This window comes from Sphaeramia orbicularis, chromosome 3, assembly GCF_902148855.1.
Source record: "Sphaeramia orbicularis chromosome 3, fSphaOr1.1, whole genome shotgun sequence".
Taxonomy (NCBI): Eukaryota; Metazoa; Chordata; class Actinopteri; order Kurtiformes; family Apogonidae; genus Sphaeramia; species Sphaeramia orbicularis.
Genome location: NC_043959.1, coordinates 40,616,909 through 40,634,311, shown reverse-complemented (window position 1 = coordinate 40,634,311; position 17,403 = coordinate 40,616,909). Strand labels below are relative to the sequence as shown.

Genomic DNA, 17,403 nt, shown 5'->3' with positions numbered 1-17,403 from the left:
AACCAGGAGAGACACTGGATGTTACCCATCATATAATCATCGTAATCTTTTTGCCCATTTTATACCACTGTACTCCATTTGGCCTGAAGTGATAAGCATGAAAGGAATAAAGGGAGGTGAAACTCTACCATTAAGGATAAAAAATTGAGTGTTTGACCTTTTCGTTTCCGTTTTTCAAATACTTGTTTACTTTGCTCTTTGAATCAACGGTGAAACTAATTCAGCATCCTTGAGAGGGGATGGCTAAATGCTGTGCTGCGCTGTGACAAATACTTGTTATACTTCCCCAGCTTAAATTTTTAATCTCCTTTCACACCTTTTGTACCTGACCTTGATCAGAACAAAACGATGCCCATGAGGGACTAATGCACTGAATTTTAAGGTTGTTGCTCGACTCAGAACATCTGCACATTAGCATTCACACACGACCGGCTTAGCATCTCTTTCAGTTCTGATGCTCTTATCGCGGTCTTCCTTTAGACTGCAAATTGAGAACTGGGAATTTGGCCCAGACATTTAATAGCATTCAAGTGATGAAGCATGATGCCAAAGAACGCAAATGGAAATGAACCACATTGTCCAAAAATCTAACCACATAACTTTATTTGTGTCTTTACCCACAAAGATCAGGTTTTATATTAGTTTTACTTTCTGTGTGCAACTGTGCATGGAAATGAATGTTTAACTAAGTTATTCAGCCCATGTGGCCTGTGCCACGAACCTCTCAGAGGCTTCAAAGCTAATTTAGCCGCCCAGCTTGATCTCTCTGTGCAGAGACGAAACCCTACAGGCCACATTTCAGCAGATGTGACATGAGCGGCAATGAGATCAGGAATCCAGTAGAGAACATGCTAAAGAGACATCCTGGAACCTGTCTGTGTCTGTTAATGTCTGCATTTCTTTATTGCCTACCTCTTTTCTAACCAGGGTTATTATATTTAATGAAAACTAAAGCCCTATTCGAACTAAACTAGTATAACCTGTGTACCTGTGATGATTTAGAAATGACCCTTCCATGTCTGTGTTTCATTGGGAGCATTTGCACAAGATTAGCAAAGTCTGTTTTTATGGGAATTTACATTTAACATTATTACTTAATTCTGATGTCAAAATTAGGTAATAATGTCAAATGTTAGGTAGAGTCTGGTTTCGACCAACTCAGTTTGTAAAGTGTCATGAGATAACTTTTGTTATGATTTGGCGCTATATAAATAAAAGTTCACCTCTTACAGATAACTGATAGAAAAACAGGAAAATGTCTCTGACTGTACGCTGTCATGCATCTTTTGTCACATCTTTTGAGATGTCACTTGAAGGTTTAATCTTTCAGCGAGTTACTATTTTGAATTAACAGAGATCTCAAGGTAGTACTAGACCTATGTGAAGAAAACAACTATTTTGATATGTGAAATAAAAAATTGAAAAGAAAATTAATGGAAAAAAATAGAAATGCAGTGTTTTTATTTTCTCCCTGTGTTAATGGTTCATGGTCTACAGAATTTCACAATATGTAACCTTTGTGAATCACATTTGATGTTATGCCTTAATCCTATCTTCTATTACATAACTGCTTTTCACATAAAAAATGAGGTAAAACTAGTCAAAAAACTTGCACTTTTAAAACAAACTAAAATCCAGTCAAATCAAAAACCAAACAAAAGGCAGTGAATAAAAACTACTGTATATTTCATAACCTGTGTGTAAAACCTGTGTCTGCTTTTCCCTTTCACCTCCTCTCATCATTCTTCAGTGTTAATGCCTTTTTTTGCTTCTCTCTTCCTGTTCTTGGTTTATTCTCAGGGACAAGGCTCCAGGTCAGCGGGAGTGTGACTCGTCAATTGATAACATCAACAAATGTATCCGGGACATTGAGCAGGCCTCTCTGGCTGCAGTCAGCCAGAACCTACCCAGCAGGGACGACATCTCACTGGAGGTAAGCGGCTGTCAGAAAATGGTCCACATCGTTCACAGAAAACCACCCGAATGCTTTTTATTTCTTTTGTGTTTATTTCTCTTTGCTTGTCCCTGTTAGGTTGTTTATCTCTTCTGCTTGCTCTTTTTTCCTCACAGCTTCACAGATATTTTAGTTTTTTTGTGTTTATGTTCCTCTGTTATATTGTGAATTCAGTTTAGGTGTTTGTAATGATTAGAATTCTCAATGTTCTTGATCACAAACAGTTCATTAGAGAGAAATCATGGAGTTAATCAAATCCAAAAATCGTTAAATCACAACAAATTGAATCGATCTATGCCGTTGCTGACCTCCTCTCTGAACACCATACTGATTCACGCTTCATTCTTTATATCCTACACTCTTATTGTAATGCAGAGCTCGTCGGGGAGCAGCTGTAGCCCCTGGTTCAGAACTGCTGAATTATTTGGTTAAGCTGAATTTGTTTCGGGCAAACCTCTCTCTTTAGTTCCCTGGCTGAAGCTTTTTAGCATGTTCCAGCTGACTTTTTTAGTCTCACCTCTGCAGATTAAAAAGCATTACAAAACTAATTTCTTTTTGTTTCCCCTCTTCAGGCGCTACAAGAGCAGCTGACGTCCACCGTGCAGGAAATTGGCCACTTAATTGACCCTGTTTCCACTGCTGCCAGAGGCGAAGCTTCCCAACTAGGACACAAGGTATATAGGGCAGGGACGCAATTACTCTAATACTGTAACTGTGATACTTGTTAAACTAACAGAAGTAAAGGAGTGGATCAGATAAAGGTATTGGTGTAATGGCAATATTGAGGAAAAATCTGGATAAAATGACATGGATTTATTTGTATAGAATGTCTGCCTTGTGCTACCATTGGTCGACATACTGTTACACTTCCACATGGAGATGTCTAAAAAGGACTATGTTAGATATTTCATTAACTTTTGTACTTATGTGATATCAAATATTTCCATGCTCACACAAATTCTGAGGAGTTTTCTTCATCACACAGCCTGTTTCATTTAGTTGCCTGTTAAGGGTTTCAGATGGATTTGCAGGGAAACTGAATAAATACTGTATCACTTATACACATTCATTACCAATCAGGCTGTTATACTGTCGTGTGCAAGTACAGATTTACCCTAATTATATTATAACATACACTGTTGCCCATAACGTCATGTATAAATATTTATACCTCTTCTTGTGAAGTAATTGTGACATTGTGATTTATTTTTGATAGATAAAGTGTATCTGGGACTCGGTTCAAATTATTACACCTGGCTGACATGTATAAATAGGAATAAAAAGATGAATGTGTCTGAAAAGAAAATTATTCCAACTTTATGGGCAACAGTTTTATACACACTACTGACACACAAGTGGTTACACCAAAGTGACAACAGTATAATTCTAAGATGCAACAATGAGACAGTTGCACATGCCTCATAGGAGGTCTAAATCATACAGTGTCACAGAAGTACACAGTAAACAGTATTTCAGTTGAGTTTAAATCAATCTGCATAACTTTGCATGGCATTTTGCTGCAATTTAATCCAGTAGAACACAAATTAATGGATATATTCATGCACCAGTGACTTATGTAAGATAATGTGTACAATAATGTAGTGACAAAAGCTAAGCTGTAGATAAGAAACTCATCTAATGTTAAATTAGCCTGTAACATTTATTAACATTATTTATGTTATTGAAATAATGTGACTATAGACCACAGAATGTGAATATAACTTTGAAGCTTCTGTCAGAGACACATCAGATACATTTCCATCTCTAGTTCTGGTGAAAATAGCAACTTCCATGATCTCACATTACTTCACAATTACATAACATAACATTCGCTGCACTTTTAATCCCCCTTGGCCAAATATAGTGTAAGATTCTGTTGAAAGTTCTCTTAATTTAGATTAGATTGTCCTTGTGTAAAACTTATTACATACATATTTATATTTGGAAGTGCTCAGATATTATGACTACACAAGGCACGAGGCCATTGGACTTTGAAAAAGTAGTTCAAGGTCACCTATTTTCAGTAGGCTTCTGCTCCATGCCAAGATGCATCCACAGTGTAAATTTGGTGCAGATATCTCAATGCATTCTTCAGATAATGCGATTATGTCTTTGAATGGACAGACGGAAGACAAAACGATTGTAGTACCCCTCAGCTGAGGGGTAAAAACTGTATTTTGGTATTGTTTTTATTTAGAGAGTAATGGCAGATATTCCATACGCTTAGTTACAATCAAAGTTACAGTGCTTTTTAGAACTAATTTCTAAACTTTCTACATTCTACCTCAGGTCACCCAGTTGGCCCGTTACTTTGACCCACTCATCAAGGCGTCTGTGGGTGTTGCATCCAAGCTGAAGGACCATCAGCAGCAGATGACTTTCCTGGACCAAACTAAGACCTTGGCCGAGTCTGCCCTACAGATGCTGTACGCTGCCAAAGAGGGAGGAGGAAACCCAAAGGTAAAAACTTAAACTTATCACTCTTTACCTCTGCACTTTTTTAACTTTCTGTTGCACCTTTCTTGCAAAACAAGGGCCAAGGGTAAGAAAATGTGTATTCCTGTAGTGAATGTAACCTTTTAAACCCAGTTGCCCTCAGCAGCCACAGTTCCACCTGGGTTGCTGTGGTAATGCTACACAACTCTTGTACCAATATACACATGTTATAGGTACATCCACATAACCAGAAGGACCAGAACACATCTCAAACAACAAGTGCTGAAATGGACAAATATATAAACCAAGGTAACAGTCTTAGACCAGCGTATGTCATGAGTAATCTAATAAAACAGACCGATGAGACATTCTTTGCACCGATAAGCGAACGCTAGCCAAATCCAACAGTACAAGTATTATTTCACTACTGCTAAAACTCACTGAACAAGACAAAGAAGCAACAATAAGGGTCACATTATGAAGAGATGATTATGATGCTGTCTTACCTTTACTGTTTTCTGATCATAACTTGGTTGTATACGAATGAAGCTTGTGCTATCAACTAATCCACTGTTTTGTGTTACTTTGAAATGATTCCCACTAGAAACAAATGAGTTTAACAGGTTAAGTGTATTTATTATGCAAACATGTCAAACTTTGCAGGCCTCTCATACTCATGACGCTATAGCTGAGGCCGCCCAGCTCATGAAGGAGGCGGTGGACGATATCATGGTGACTCTGAACGAGGCTGCCAGTGAAGTGGGCTTAGTGGGAGGCATGGTGGAGTCCATCGCAGACGCCATGGCCAAGGTGAGAGCTGCTTTGTGGATACTTACATTCGGATGCTTTGGGTGGAAGGTGAAAGAACTTGTCTTTTTCTGTGAGCTATAACATCATGATTACAACCTTTGCATTTCTTAGGCCCCATAAAGAGTCACTGATTAACAAATCTCAAACCAGTGGAGCAAAAGAAAATTGACTGTCAACACATTCTTCCTCAGCCAGTGTTATGCATTTAGACTATCTTGCCAATTAACAGTCAAACTATTGGCAAGCACATGGGGTGTGAAGAAACAAAAGCCTTTTATCTCAAGTACAGACAGAGAATAGCATCAACTAATTACATCCCTCCTCGCCTTCTTGAGTGAGACTTATCGCAAAGGTGCCTCGGGTGTGTGGGTCATCAAAGGGAAGCAGCGTCCGTGCATTTTGTGTGGGTCGCATGTCATGAATAATTAATCAACGTGGTCGGTTTTGGGCACACATGAGTGATTGTGCATCTGTTTATGTTTTGTCTGTGTGTCCGCCAGTGTGTGCATGTTAGTAGTTGATTAAATGAGATAATCCTCGTAGATAATCCTGGTCACTCTCCGCAGAGGTGATTTTAAGGCTTTTCTGATGAACTAATAGTCACTTCATCAAAGCTGCAGATTCTAAGGTGTTATTATGTGTGGCAGGATTAGCAAACATCATGTACTTGTGATAGTGTGACTTTGTTGCAGTAGCAGCAGGCTTTTACCAAATGGCGTCATCTCTCTCTCTCTCTCTCTCTCTCTCTCTCTCTCTCTCTCTCTCTCTCTCGTTTCTTCAGTTTTTTCGGAATACTCAAATGTGTTGAGCACAGTCTAATTTAGTCAAAAATGTCAGCAACATGATGTATGCATTGCAAACAGGAGATCAAATGTTTTTTTTGTTGTTGCCTTTTTAAAGCAGTAATTGCATACTGCATTTTGTGGATCATTTATAATGAGTGTTTACCAGTCATATTGAGTGCTTATTTGAGTTAATGTCATTTTGCAGATTAACTGATGCTGTGCACCTGGCAGGATCTTTCTGTAATTGAAGGGTAGATTAGATTAAACATGTCGTTGCTATAAAGAGCTGAGTGATTGTCTTTATGTCTGAGGATGTTTGTAGCTTTTGTAATCATGTCTCAAAGGAAAAGTGCCATTTTAACAATGTGTGTGTTTTTCCCCAGCTTGATGAAGGTACACCACCTGAACCCGAAGGCTCCTTTGTGGATTACCAGACCAGTATGGTGAAATACTCCAAGGCTATTGCTGTCACCGCTCAGGAAATGGTAATTCAACAACATAAGCATGTGCAGTGTCAGTCTGACAAATGTGACTGCAATTTACAAATACTTGCTTTTTTTGTTTGGTTGGAAATGCTTTTATTCCTGCTTGTCATATTCATTTGTTTAACTTCTATTTAAACTTGAAATATAATGTTGAGTGGAAGGCCTGTTTCATTACAGCCAATAAAACAACCTCAATAAAAAACACAATAAAAGGAAATTTAGCAAAACAGTAAAACCGCAAGAATAATTCTAGTCATTAAAATACAATATATATGAATCAGCTAAAATGAGAACAGCAGAAGGAAAATATGATAAATTAAGTGCCCAAAAGAAAACAATAACACATATACAAAGAAAAGATATGCAAAATAAAACCAGTATATGCATTTTCAGAGACGTTGAAGGGGTTGCATGTAAGATAATATTCCAAACATCACATAATAACTTTATACTTTCATAAATCTTGTAATCTAACTTATGCAAGTAGAAGAAACACTGTGATTGCAGCATCAATCTGCATTCTTTTCATTTAAAGCTGTGTCTAGTGGTGAAAAGAACAGTGTTTTAAGTTTTTATCAGTCACTTTCTTTGTTAGTGGTTCTCATCCCATCTTGTCTCTTTCTAACACTTTGGTCAAAGCTCCGAGGGGTTTGTTTTCATCACCATGGGAGACTGGCAGAGTGACTCACTACTCCCTCTAGTGGACATTTAAATCTGTCAGACCATCATTACCCCGCCCCCCCGAGGAGGCAAGGGGTATTGTTTTGGGTTTGGTTTGTTTCTTTGTTTGTTAACACTCCAGCAGCAAAACTACTGATTGAATTCATACCAAATTGGGTCTGTAGATTGCCAGTTACCCAGAATAGATGTGGTTACATTTTGGGAAAAGTAGGTCAAAGTTAAAATTTGTAATGAATATTTAAATCTTTTTTCTTCTCCCATTTTCTTATAATGGGCAACATTTCAAATGTCTATAAAAACATCAATTTTGTTTTAATTTACTTCAAACTTGGCTCATATATAGAGGCAATTGATATTCTGACACCAGCTGAATTGATGCCAAAATAAGCTACAATATGTGCAAGGGGTGGGGTTTGTTATGCCTGGCACCACTTTTTATCAATATACTCAGTTCATATTTCTACAGTCCAAAACGGTGCGATAATTTCACAGCTTGACAACAACATGATACTTTAGGAAATGTTTTGATCATTTGAAATAGATATCAATATACATATACATATAGATCAATTTAGTGTGATTTTTTTTTTTTTTTATCTTGAGCTGCTTAAATGAATTGAAATATCTTTCATTGTTATGCAAATTAACCACACATGGATTGACAGTTTTTGTTTATCCGTCATTAACAGATGACCAAATCAGTGACGTCTCCAGACGAGCTGGGATGTCTGGCCTCTCAGGTGACGGTGGACTACAGTCAGCTGGCTGTTCAGGGCCGACTGGCTGCTTACACAGCAGAGCCCGAAGAGGTGAGCGAAGGCAAATACAGGTTGTAATACCTGTAACAGATGTCTGTTTCTAAATCTTCTGCTCAGAGGCAATCAGTTGGCCAGAAACACAGATTAAGCTGCACCTCAAATCTGTAAAATGTGGCACAAAGCAATAAGGTGAAGATGTTATTTTTCAGGTAGCCAATCAATACTTACTCTATTGTACTGTATTCACTGTGTTTTCTGTTCTCCAGATTGGTTTCCAGATCAAAACCCGGGTGCAGGATCTCGGTCATGGCTGTATCTTCCTGGTCCAGAAGGCCGGAGCTTTACAGATGACTCCATCGGACAGTTTCACCAAACGAGAGCTCATTGAATGTGCCCGGACAGTCACAGAGAAGGTGCATCTGTCTTTTTTATTTTTCTATTTCCAATCTGATCCATTATTATTTACAAAACACAAATTTAAATACACACAAAGGTTTCCAAAGTGCTGTACAGTTAAACACAATCAAACATAATAAGAAGATAAAATACTAAGATCTTTTATTCCCCTTCAAATCCAACACCAAAATGATCTACTTCATGCATTACGTTATTTTGTAAAGTTATTTCATAATGTAATCATTGTGATTCACCATCACTATTGAAAGAGTAGCTGCAGTGATGTTATGGCTGCTGTGAATGCTGATAAATTAAACCTAAAATGAGCCGATAGGAACATGACATTTCCACCGTCTGAAAAAATACATCAACAGCAGTTCAGACAAAACACAACTCAGACTAAAAGTGTCCAAAAGTGTCTTCCCAAAACATCTAGCTGTTCCTTTTATTTTATTTATTTATATGTTTTTTCTAGCTTTGTTGGATGTCCAATATTTTCTGTTGTCATGGTATCAACAATATAACAGGGTTACTGCTGCAATTAATTTTATCATATGCCTCCTGAAATAAAGCATTTTGGAAGACAGTTTATGCTAAAGGCGTATTTATGCTTCAAAGGCTGACTGTTTAATTCATCGTCCAAGGCAAAATACATAACTCCACTGTCTGTTCCAGTCATTATCACTAGTCAAATGAAATCAGAGCAGATGCACAGGCACAGTTGCAGATTCATCTTGAACTATTGGTTGCGGTCAGAGTCAGTGTCCACATATGCTGATGAATCTGAACCCTGTAGACTTGTCTCTTTCTGTATGGAAGTATCCCTGAGGTGAAACTGAATAAAACTCCTCCAAATGAATGCACAGGACGTGACAAACAGAACATGTTTAGTTAAAGTTAATGCCAAAAAAAGGGAGTCACCACTTCACCAACTTTGATTGGATCATTTTCCACAATAAATGAATTAATATCTTTGTGTTTTGTCAGTTCTAGTTTTAGTTCTTGTTTCTTATGCAACAGAAAAATCACAATCTAATCATGTTTTAGGTCATATTTTGGTGCTAGCAGTCTTTGAAGCACAGCTGTAGTTTTTCTCCTAATGCACGATGGTATCAAACTATGACCATTATCTATTTTGTTCTGTATTTTTTCTGCTATTGCCATTCTTTTTGCTATACATGTTTCCAGTCCAAAATTAACCCAAACCTTGAACGTTTCACTGGTTTTCGTTGTGTATAAGAATTTAAAGTTCTCTTTTTCGTAGCACAGAAAGGCTTGAAACCCCAGTTAATCATTTTCTACTGCCACTCGGTCCTTTGAGTGGAAAACAAATGGAGGTGAAACCACTTTGACATGTACTCATTTCACTGAGTGATGCTGTGTGTTACTCCACTCCAACACGGTATTTTGCTGTCACAGCAAATTTTTAAATCCTCCAGTGAGTACTGTTCTGGGCTTTCCAGTTGAATGCATTATTTATCATTTACCAGGAGACACATATAGCAAATGTTGCTAAATGCTGTTACTTTTTCCTGCAATGTTTTGACCAATAGAAGTGTGTGAAAGTGCACTCAAAGTGACCCCAAACAGTTTTCCCTCCAGATGCTTTGACACATGTTATGTATGGGTATCTGCACTTGTTTCACCTGTTTGCTTACAGCGTCTCATCCCTATATGTGTCCTCAGGTGTCCTTGGTGTTGTCGGCTCTTCAGGCAGGAAACAAAGGCACGCAGGCCTGCATCACAGCCGCCAGCGCAGTGTCCGGCATCATCGCTGATCTGGACACCACCATTATGTTTGCCTCTGCTGGAACACTCAATGCAGAGAATGATGAATCCTTCGCTGACCACAGGTGAAAGCTCATACTGTGTTTGACTGTAGGCCTGAATGATGTTCAGTTTTTGCATTTCATAGGGAAAAAGTTGTGTGATTTTTGGTAAATATGCTTTTTCAGTGAGTTGTAGACTGATACTTTTCTGTAGTATCACAGTACTTCATTTATCACAGTATGTTGTGACACATTTTACCGTTATCAAAAAAAAAAAAAAAAGGGGGAGCCTCTGTTATCTGTGTATTGCATGTGGCCATATTATGATTTTGCTAATGCTGGGATTAATTGCTCACCCCTAATTGTGTGTTTACATATGCAATTACATGACAAATGACTAACTGTACAAGTACAAGACCTGACTGCCATCTAAAATTAGTCCTTCCAGTCGTTTTTCATCCGTAACTGACAGAATGACATAATAGCCAGAGAACAGGAGGAGGAAATCTCTTGTTAAAAACTACAAATTACCCTCAGGCTTTAAAACGATAGAGGAAGTGTAACGTCTCACTGTTTCGACTTGTAGACTCGACTGCAGTTGTTTTAAGTCACTGTTCTGAGTCAAGAGTCTGACTTGTGTTTAATGTGATTGGTCTGTTTTTTTTTCTGAAGCAGTGAGTTCAGAAATATGAATTATTAAATTATCCGAGACAAGACTCGGGACATAATGTACTGCTTATCCAAAGATTATTAACCTTCAGCCTTAAAGGTGATTGTAAGTTAAATTGTACTGGACCTTTTTATTGAACAATGTTGAAAGCAGAAATGTAGAGAAACACTGCCAGGACAAGATGAAAGGGAATTCAATTACTTTTTATGTTAAGTTATATCATACAGTTCCTTCAAAAGTCATACAGTGTCCTACAATTTTTCTAGTTAATTTTACCAAAAATAAGTGACTTTACTTGCTACATAATCTTACTTGTTCCCCTTGTGTTTGCACAAATAAACACCTTTGAATTGAAAAGAAAAATGATGCCTGTAAGTCACATGCATACATTTAAATTTTGTTGCTGAAGGGCTGAAGTCACTGTAAAAGTAGCTGTTTTTTTTTTTTTACTAGAATACATATATAAAAGTTTGGATGATCAATACATCATTGTCATCTCTTTGTCTCATCTTTCATCACCCCGTTTTTGTTATTCTTTCCCCTCACTGCCCTCCTCCCTTCCTTTTTCTTCCTCCTTTCCCTGCCTCCTAATCTTCTTTCTCAGGGAAAACATTTTGAAGACGGCCAAAGCTCTAGTTGAAGACACAAAGATGCTGGTGTCTGGTGCTGCTTCCGGACAGGACAAGTTGGCTCAAGCTGCCCAGTCATCCGCCAAAACCATTACCCAGCTCACAGATGTGGTCAAACTGGGAGCTGCCAGCATTGGCTCTGATGATCCTGAGACACAGGTTAGTTGGCAGGGCCTTGTTGAACTAAATTTGTAGTCCAAAAAACTCTATAAAGGTCCTTCAATGCAGCTTTGTTTGAAATCATATAATGTGTCCAGACACTGTAGTCCTTTGGCCTTCAGATCGTAGTTTGTTACAGGCTTAGGAGTTTTATTGCTTTGAGTTTTATCCATCTAAAAGTCGACAGGAAGTTCCTTATTTAATAATTATTCATTGTCTTAGAATTGTCACTGTCCTTGTATTCAATGTCTTTTTTCCAGAGTTCTATGTGAAAAAATGAGCAATGACTGGCAATTATCTTGCAGAGTTTTGTCCGTTTTTCAGTCTGCTTGATGATTAATTGGTGTCTTTGTGTCCTTTCTCTAGGTGGTTCTGATAAATGCTGTCAAAGATGTGGCCAAGGCGCTGGCTGAGCTCATTAGTGCCACCAAGTGTGCTGCTGGCAAAGCAGCAGATGATCCATCTATGTACCAACTGAAGAGTGCGGCCAAGGTGAGGGGATACAGGCGACTGCAGCCGCTGAGACGACGTTAACCTGTTTGAAACTTGTTGGTGGAAGTGTTCAACTTGGTTCATCTTCTCAGTGCAACATGCAGCATTTCACTAGTAAATGCATGTTATCAGTCATGCATCGAACTGATATCCTCCATCGCGCAGGGACGTTTATCAGCCATAACACATCTTTATGAAACTAACCAATCACACAACCTAAGTAAATCTCACCATGATTATTCTCCATAAAGCTAATAACCAGCAACGTGATGTAACTGGAGTGTTTTTAACCAAGATAAATCAGCTGAATGCTTGGCTTCATCACATATGCAGGATAGATTCTCGAAGCCACAGTTCATAATATCACACTGCTCATTGCTCATTATCGCCCCTAGCTATGAAATAAAAAAAAAAAGAAAAGTGTCAAAGCCTGTGACAGCGCAGTGTGTCATGGAGTGTATCAGATGATAACACCGTGGCTAACATGAATTTATATCCTACAGGGAGGAAAATGCTTGTAACCCACTGTAAGGTTTAAGATTCAGCTCTGGGAAGCGGGTGGCTTTCCAGCATGAGGCCGTTGCGCCCCCTGTCTCTGAGCTTGATGCATTACAACCACACGGCCCCATGCAGTGATTTAACCACAGAAGACAGCGGGGGCTTCTGTGGAGTAAATAAAACATCAGACAAACTGTGGAATTGCATAAATATAGTGCATGTGATGGAGAGCTGCTGCAAACATTGTCATGATCATTGAGTTTGATGTTTTAACAGATTTGTGTCTAGATGTTTTACTTTTTTCTTTTTTTTTTCCTTTGCTTGTTTTTATTTGTTTTGTTTGTTTTCTTCTTTTTTGTTTTTTATTTTTACTTCTTACTGGTTAGTTTCACATCTTCTGAATAGGTTTAAGGGCAGGGGTCAGCTACTCACAGGTCTTTCATATACCTCCAGTTGGTCCCTGTGGTTTGTCGAAAAAAACCCAAAACATATAAGTAAATGAAAAAACAAATGCATTATAATATTTCACTCTTGTTGTTGTAGGCCTAAAGCCTTTTTTTATGTTGTCCAACTCTAAAAATGTGTAGCCTATACCCATGCTCCATTACAGTTGGGTGACTTTTTTGCCAAATTCAAAAGCACAATTTGAATTTGTAATTATTTATAGTTTGTTTGTTTCTGAGCCAGAGTCTTAACTGTTTCTTTATTATTGTTGTATAACTTCCTAAATGCACCAAATATTGCATTATTGTAATGGACATACAAAAGTAGAGTACCAAATAATACCATAAAATACTGCGGGGTATCCACTTTCATGTATATTTTTGAGGTGAATATTTTTTTTGTTGATCCAGACAAATTTTTTTTGTCATTAAATTGGAAATGTTGCTCATATGTGGTTTAGGAAACATTACAACTTTTATTATGTTTACAGCTTCCCTTAAATTTTTCCTTTCCTCAATGTTTTAGTGTTATAAATGAATAAAATGGGAGATGTTTTGTGTTGCAGAAAAATTAGCTTTAGGAAATTTAAACTGAAGAGGTTTGTTGGTCTGATCAGTTTCTATCACAATGCATGGATATTGTTTACTGTCGCAGTCTCTTGCTGCTCAGAAATATGAATATAAACAACAGCACGCTCTTTTCTGTCCTGTTTCTTTCAGGTGATGGTAACTAATGTGACGTCTCTGCTAAAGACGGTAAAGGCTGTGGAGGATGAAGCCACTCGGGGCACCAGGGCACTCGAGGCCACAATCGAGTGCATCAAACAGGAGTTGGCGGTGAGGAAGGATACGCATGAGGATGTTAATTTTTCACTAGTGTCACAATTAATAGACACTCAATTTTCAGTGGTTTGCAATTAAATAGTTTTATTTAAAAATGCACATTGTATATTTAATCAGTGTGATTACTTGAGATGTTTTGTGCTTTCTATTCCGTAAACCTACTTGGTGTAAAGATAAGCCGGTGTTGCCTTTGCTAACATTAAACCGCTGATTCAAAAACACTCCTGAGTGTTTTTCACACTTACTCTGCATGACAAACTGTCATTCCCAGGTGTTTCAATCTAAAGATGCTCCCAACAAGACAACCACACCAGAAGAATTCATTCGTATGACTAAGGGCATCACCATGGCAACAGCTAAAGCAGTGGCTGCAGGGAACTCAGCACGACAGGAGGACATCATCCATACAGCCAACCTTAGCCGCAAGGCCATTTCAGACATGCTCATCACCTGCAAGGTTCTTTATTTACTACCCACATAACATAGTGTTTGTTAACAGATGAATTCAGCAGCTGAGAAACCACTGCCTCCTTTCCTCATCTTGTAAATTATTGACTGTAGAAAATCAAATCAGAATTAGTTGGCGTTCTAATAAGACAAACAGGCTGTGATTTGTTTATAAGAGTAAAGCATTAGTATTGAATCTGGAATATATATTTCACTGTCTTTTCAGCAAGCAGCCTATAACCCAGAGGTCAGTGAGGAGGCGAAGAGGAGAGCTCTGACGCTGGGAGTAGAGTGCACAACTGGATACATTGATCTGCTGGAACAAGTGTTATTGGTAAGATGAATTAAGTATAGTTACGTGCATTAATAATAATAATAATAAAGCTTTCATCTTGTGCAGGCTTTTGCAAAAGTGTTTGCAAAATGCATATGTGTACATATGTGCAGGTCCTGCAGAAGCCCACTGCAGAGCAGAAGCAGCAGCTGGCAGCTTGCTCAAAACGAGTGGCAGGAGCTGTCACAGAGCTCATCCAAACGGCTGAGGCCATGAAAGGTAAAGAAGAGCACACATGGCAACCACAGTCACAATCTTTCACAATCTTAAATATGATTTGCTTTAATGAATCCTTGTATTGACTGATTAAAGATTCTTACAAGAATAGCTCAAACCATTATGTTTGTGCACATGTAGTTATGTTTATATTCACTTATAGGATCTATTTCTTCCCAGATTTCTTTTTTTTTTTTTTTTTTTTTTTTTTGCGCTAATACAGTCAAATGTTCCAAACAACAGAGAAGTCTCACAGACAGGATTCGATCACTAGTGGTTACATATTATTGTATGCAGTCATAAATGAGCGTCCTAACTGAAAGAATGAATTGGCTACTCAGAATCATTCCTTCCATTAAACTCTTGGTAATATTCCTGTCCTCCTTCTTTTGCCACAGATGGAGGTAAGTCAGCATTGATTTCTGTACTGACTGATTCCACCCGTTGTGAGCTGTTCAACACCTTCTCTCCTCAGCGCTAACATCAAATCATTTAATCTCACCTTGAAATCCAGCTGCTGTCAGGCTTCACGAGTACATAGAGTCAGCTCCATCCATCACGCTTTGTTTTATATGCCATCTCATTTAAAAAAAAAAAAACAAAAAACTAAAGTTTCACTCCATCCTCTTTGCAGTGAATGGCAGTTTGTGGCCTCCGTCAGCTATGCATGGGATGTGGTGATAATGTGGCACTTTGTTTTATTCTGTGTGATCAGAGTGGTGTTGTGAGGCATGTTGTGTTGACACACTGCTTTGTTAAGGTTTTTAAGAGCAGTTAAATGAAAGTTTTTAAAATCAAAATGTCAAACTGAACTTATGTGTGTGCATCTGTGCCTCAGGTTCCGAGTGGGTGGACCCCGAGGACCCGACTGTGATTGCAGAAACAGAGCTGCTTGGGGCAGCGGCATCCATTGAAGCAGCAGCAAAGAAGCTGGAGCAACTCAAACCCAGAGCCAAGCCCAAGGTGGGTGATGACCTCACTGATAATCCACTGGGGCTTTTTCAGTGTGAACATGCAAAAAATAAGAGCTAAAACCAGATTATTATATATATTATTCTTGTTGCTGAAGTGCAGTCGTCAGCACCACAAGGCTGTCCCTGTGTTTCAAAGGCTTGTAAAAACCAAAACAGAGACAGTAACACAAGACGGCAGTGTGCAAAAAACACAAAAAGTTTGTCACTGCAGTGGATAATATTTTCAATAACATTTTTATTCCATTTTCTATACACACTGTGTCACAGTGTCCTTGGTGAATGTTCTGGCATTCATCAGTTCTTAGATGATGTTGTCTATCGCATAAAAAAGAAACTGCTGAATCTGTAAACTGTGTCTATGTATCAATAGTACATCTAAAATTATAAAATCGCATCTTGCACTATGACACTAATACACTGTCTTTCGGTGCCTATTAAAACTATAACTATATAGCACCTTTCATGCAAAATTAAGCTTTAAGTGTGTCACAGAGTAAGACAAATATGAGACAACTCAGCACAAATTTGCATACTTATATACTTGTATAATACGAATATGTAAAAAAATGCATCAGTAGAAACACACGAGCAGTATTTTTGTCATTTTCTTTTTTTAACTGATTTTTCCACTGCTGGCTGTAAACCACTTTGTTGTTTTTATGAAATCCATATATATTTTTGTGTTAACATTTCTGGTTAGATTTTGCAGAATGTTTTATCAGTTCCATCATAGAAAAGCTAGTCTGTCTCTTGTTCTGTCTCCTCTGTGTTTACACATCCCCATCAACATTTCTTCACTTAATCAGTCTCTTAATTTGTATTTGCCATCAAAATCTCACTTTTTACCCAGTCTGTTGGGTAAATGAGTTACATTTTCGTTAATATTTATTGAGGTGAAAACCCTTCATTTACACCTCTATGATATATTATGTTCAGCCGTATCTCCTTCCTTTATATAATCATCCTCTGCTATGCCTCCTCCCTCCTCCCTCACTCATCCTTCCATCCATTTGTCCATTCATCTGTGGTAATTCTAGCTTAAGCCTGTCCCAGTATATGTTCTCTGGTTCCCAGTTAACCCCCCTCCCTCCCTGCCTGCCCCCACCACCGGAGGCCTTCTCTGCAGGGCTCTGTCTGATATGTTTGATATATTAGGTTGTTATTCAGTCCCAACTATATATCAAACATATTCCTACAGTGTCCCGCTCTGTCTACAGACATGTGGTATGAGTGTGTGTGTGAGTGAGTGTGTGTGTGTGTGTGTGTGTGTGTGTGTGTGTGTGTGTGTGTGTGTGTGTGTACGTATGTGTACGTATGTGTATGTTGGAAAATATGTGTGTGTTTTAAATGGCAGACTCGAATAGAATGAAATGTGTGCTGCCGACAGGCAATGGTCTGTGACTGATAATCTTTATGCAAAGTTTTATCAGTCATGTTTCTTTGACTTAATCAACAGCTGCATTGTTGAATTTTTTAATATATGGAATCAGCTTAAACTTTCTTGATTTCAACAAGTGTTTTTTTTTTGTTGTTGTTTTTAGACTACATTTAAGCTCAACAGTGATCATACATGATCGATAGTGACCTGTAAATGAACACAGTGTTAATCATAAAGTGTCCTAAA

At 38.1% G+C, this 17,403-nt stretch overlaps 1 protein-coding gene across 2 annotated transcripts in view; it reads left to right on the top strand.

The window, feature by feature from the left end:
* Nucleotides 1–17,403, top strand: part of tln2a (talin 2a) — a 115,759-nt gene that overhangs the window by 94,019 nt on the left and 4,337 nt on the right. Inside the window, exons 40-55 of one of the 2 annotated variants that reach the window (XM_030161254.1) lie at nucleotides 1,801–1,933; nucleotides 2,527–2,628; nucleotides 4,244–4,414; nucleotides 5,054–5,200; nucleotides 6,369–6,470; nucleotides 7,841–7,960; nucleotides 8,176–8,322; nucleotides 9,992–10,158; nucleotides 11,349–11,532; nucleotides 11,899–12,024; nucleotides 13,686–13,802; nucleotides 14,080–14,265; nucleotides 14,482–14,589; nucleotides 14,703–14,808; nucleotides 15,204–15,209; nucleotides 15,644–15,768. In XM_030161254.1, coding sequence (XP_030017114.1) covers nucleotides 1,801–1,933; nucleotides 2,527–2,628; nucleotides 4,244–4,414; nucleotides 5,054–5,200; nucleotides 6,369–6,470; nucleotides 7,841–7,960; nucleotides 8,176–8,322; nucleotides 9,992–10,158; nucleotides 11,349–11,532; nucleotides 11,899–12,024; nucleotides 13,686–13,802; nucleotides 14,080–14,265; nucleotides 14,482–14,589; nucleotides 14,703–14,808; nucleotides 15,204–15,209; nucleotides 15,644–15,768 — 2,047 coding nt within the window. The remainder of the gene's footprint in view (nucleotides 1–1,800; nucleotides 1,934–2,526; nucleotides 2,629–4,243; nucleotides 4,415–5,053; nucleotides 5,201–6,368; nucleotides 6,471–7,840; nucleotides 7,961–8,175; nucleotides 8,323–9,991; nucleotides 10,159–11,348; nucleotides 11,533–11,898; nucleotides 12,025–13,685; nucleotides 13,803–14,079; nucleotides 14,266–14,481; nucleotides 14,590–14,702; nucleotides 14,809–15,203; nucleotides 15,210–15,643; nucleotides 15,769–17,403) is intronic. The other variant, XM_030161263.1, reaches the window with a different exon arrangement.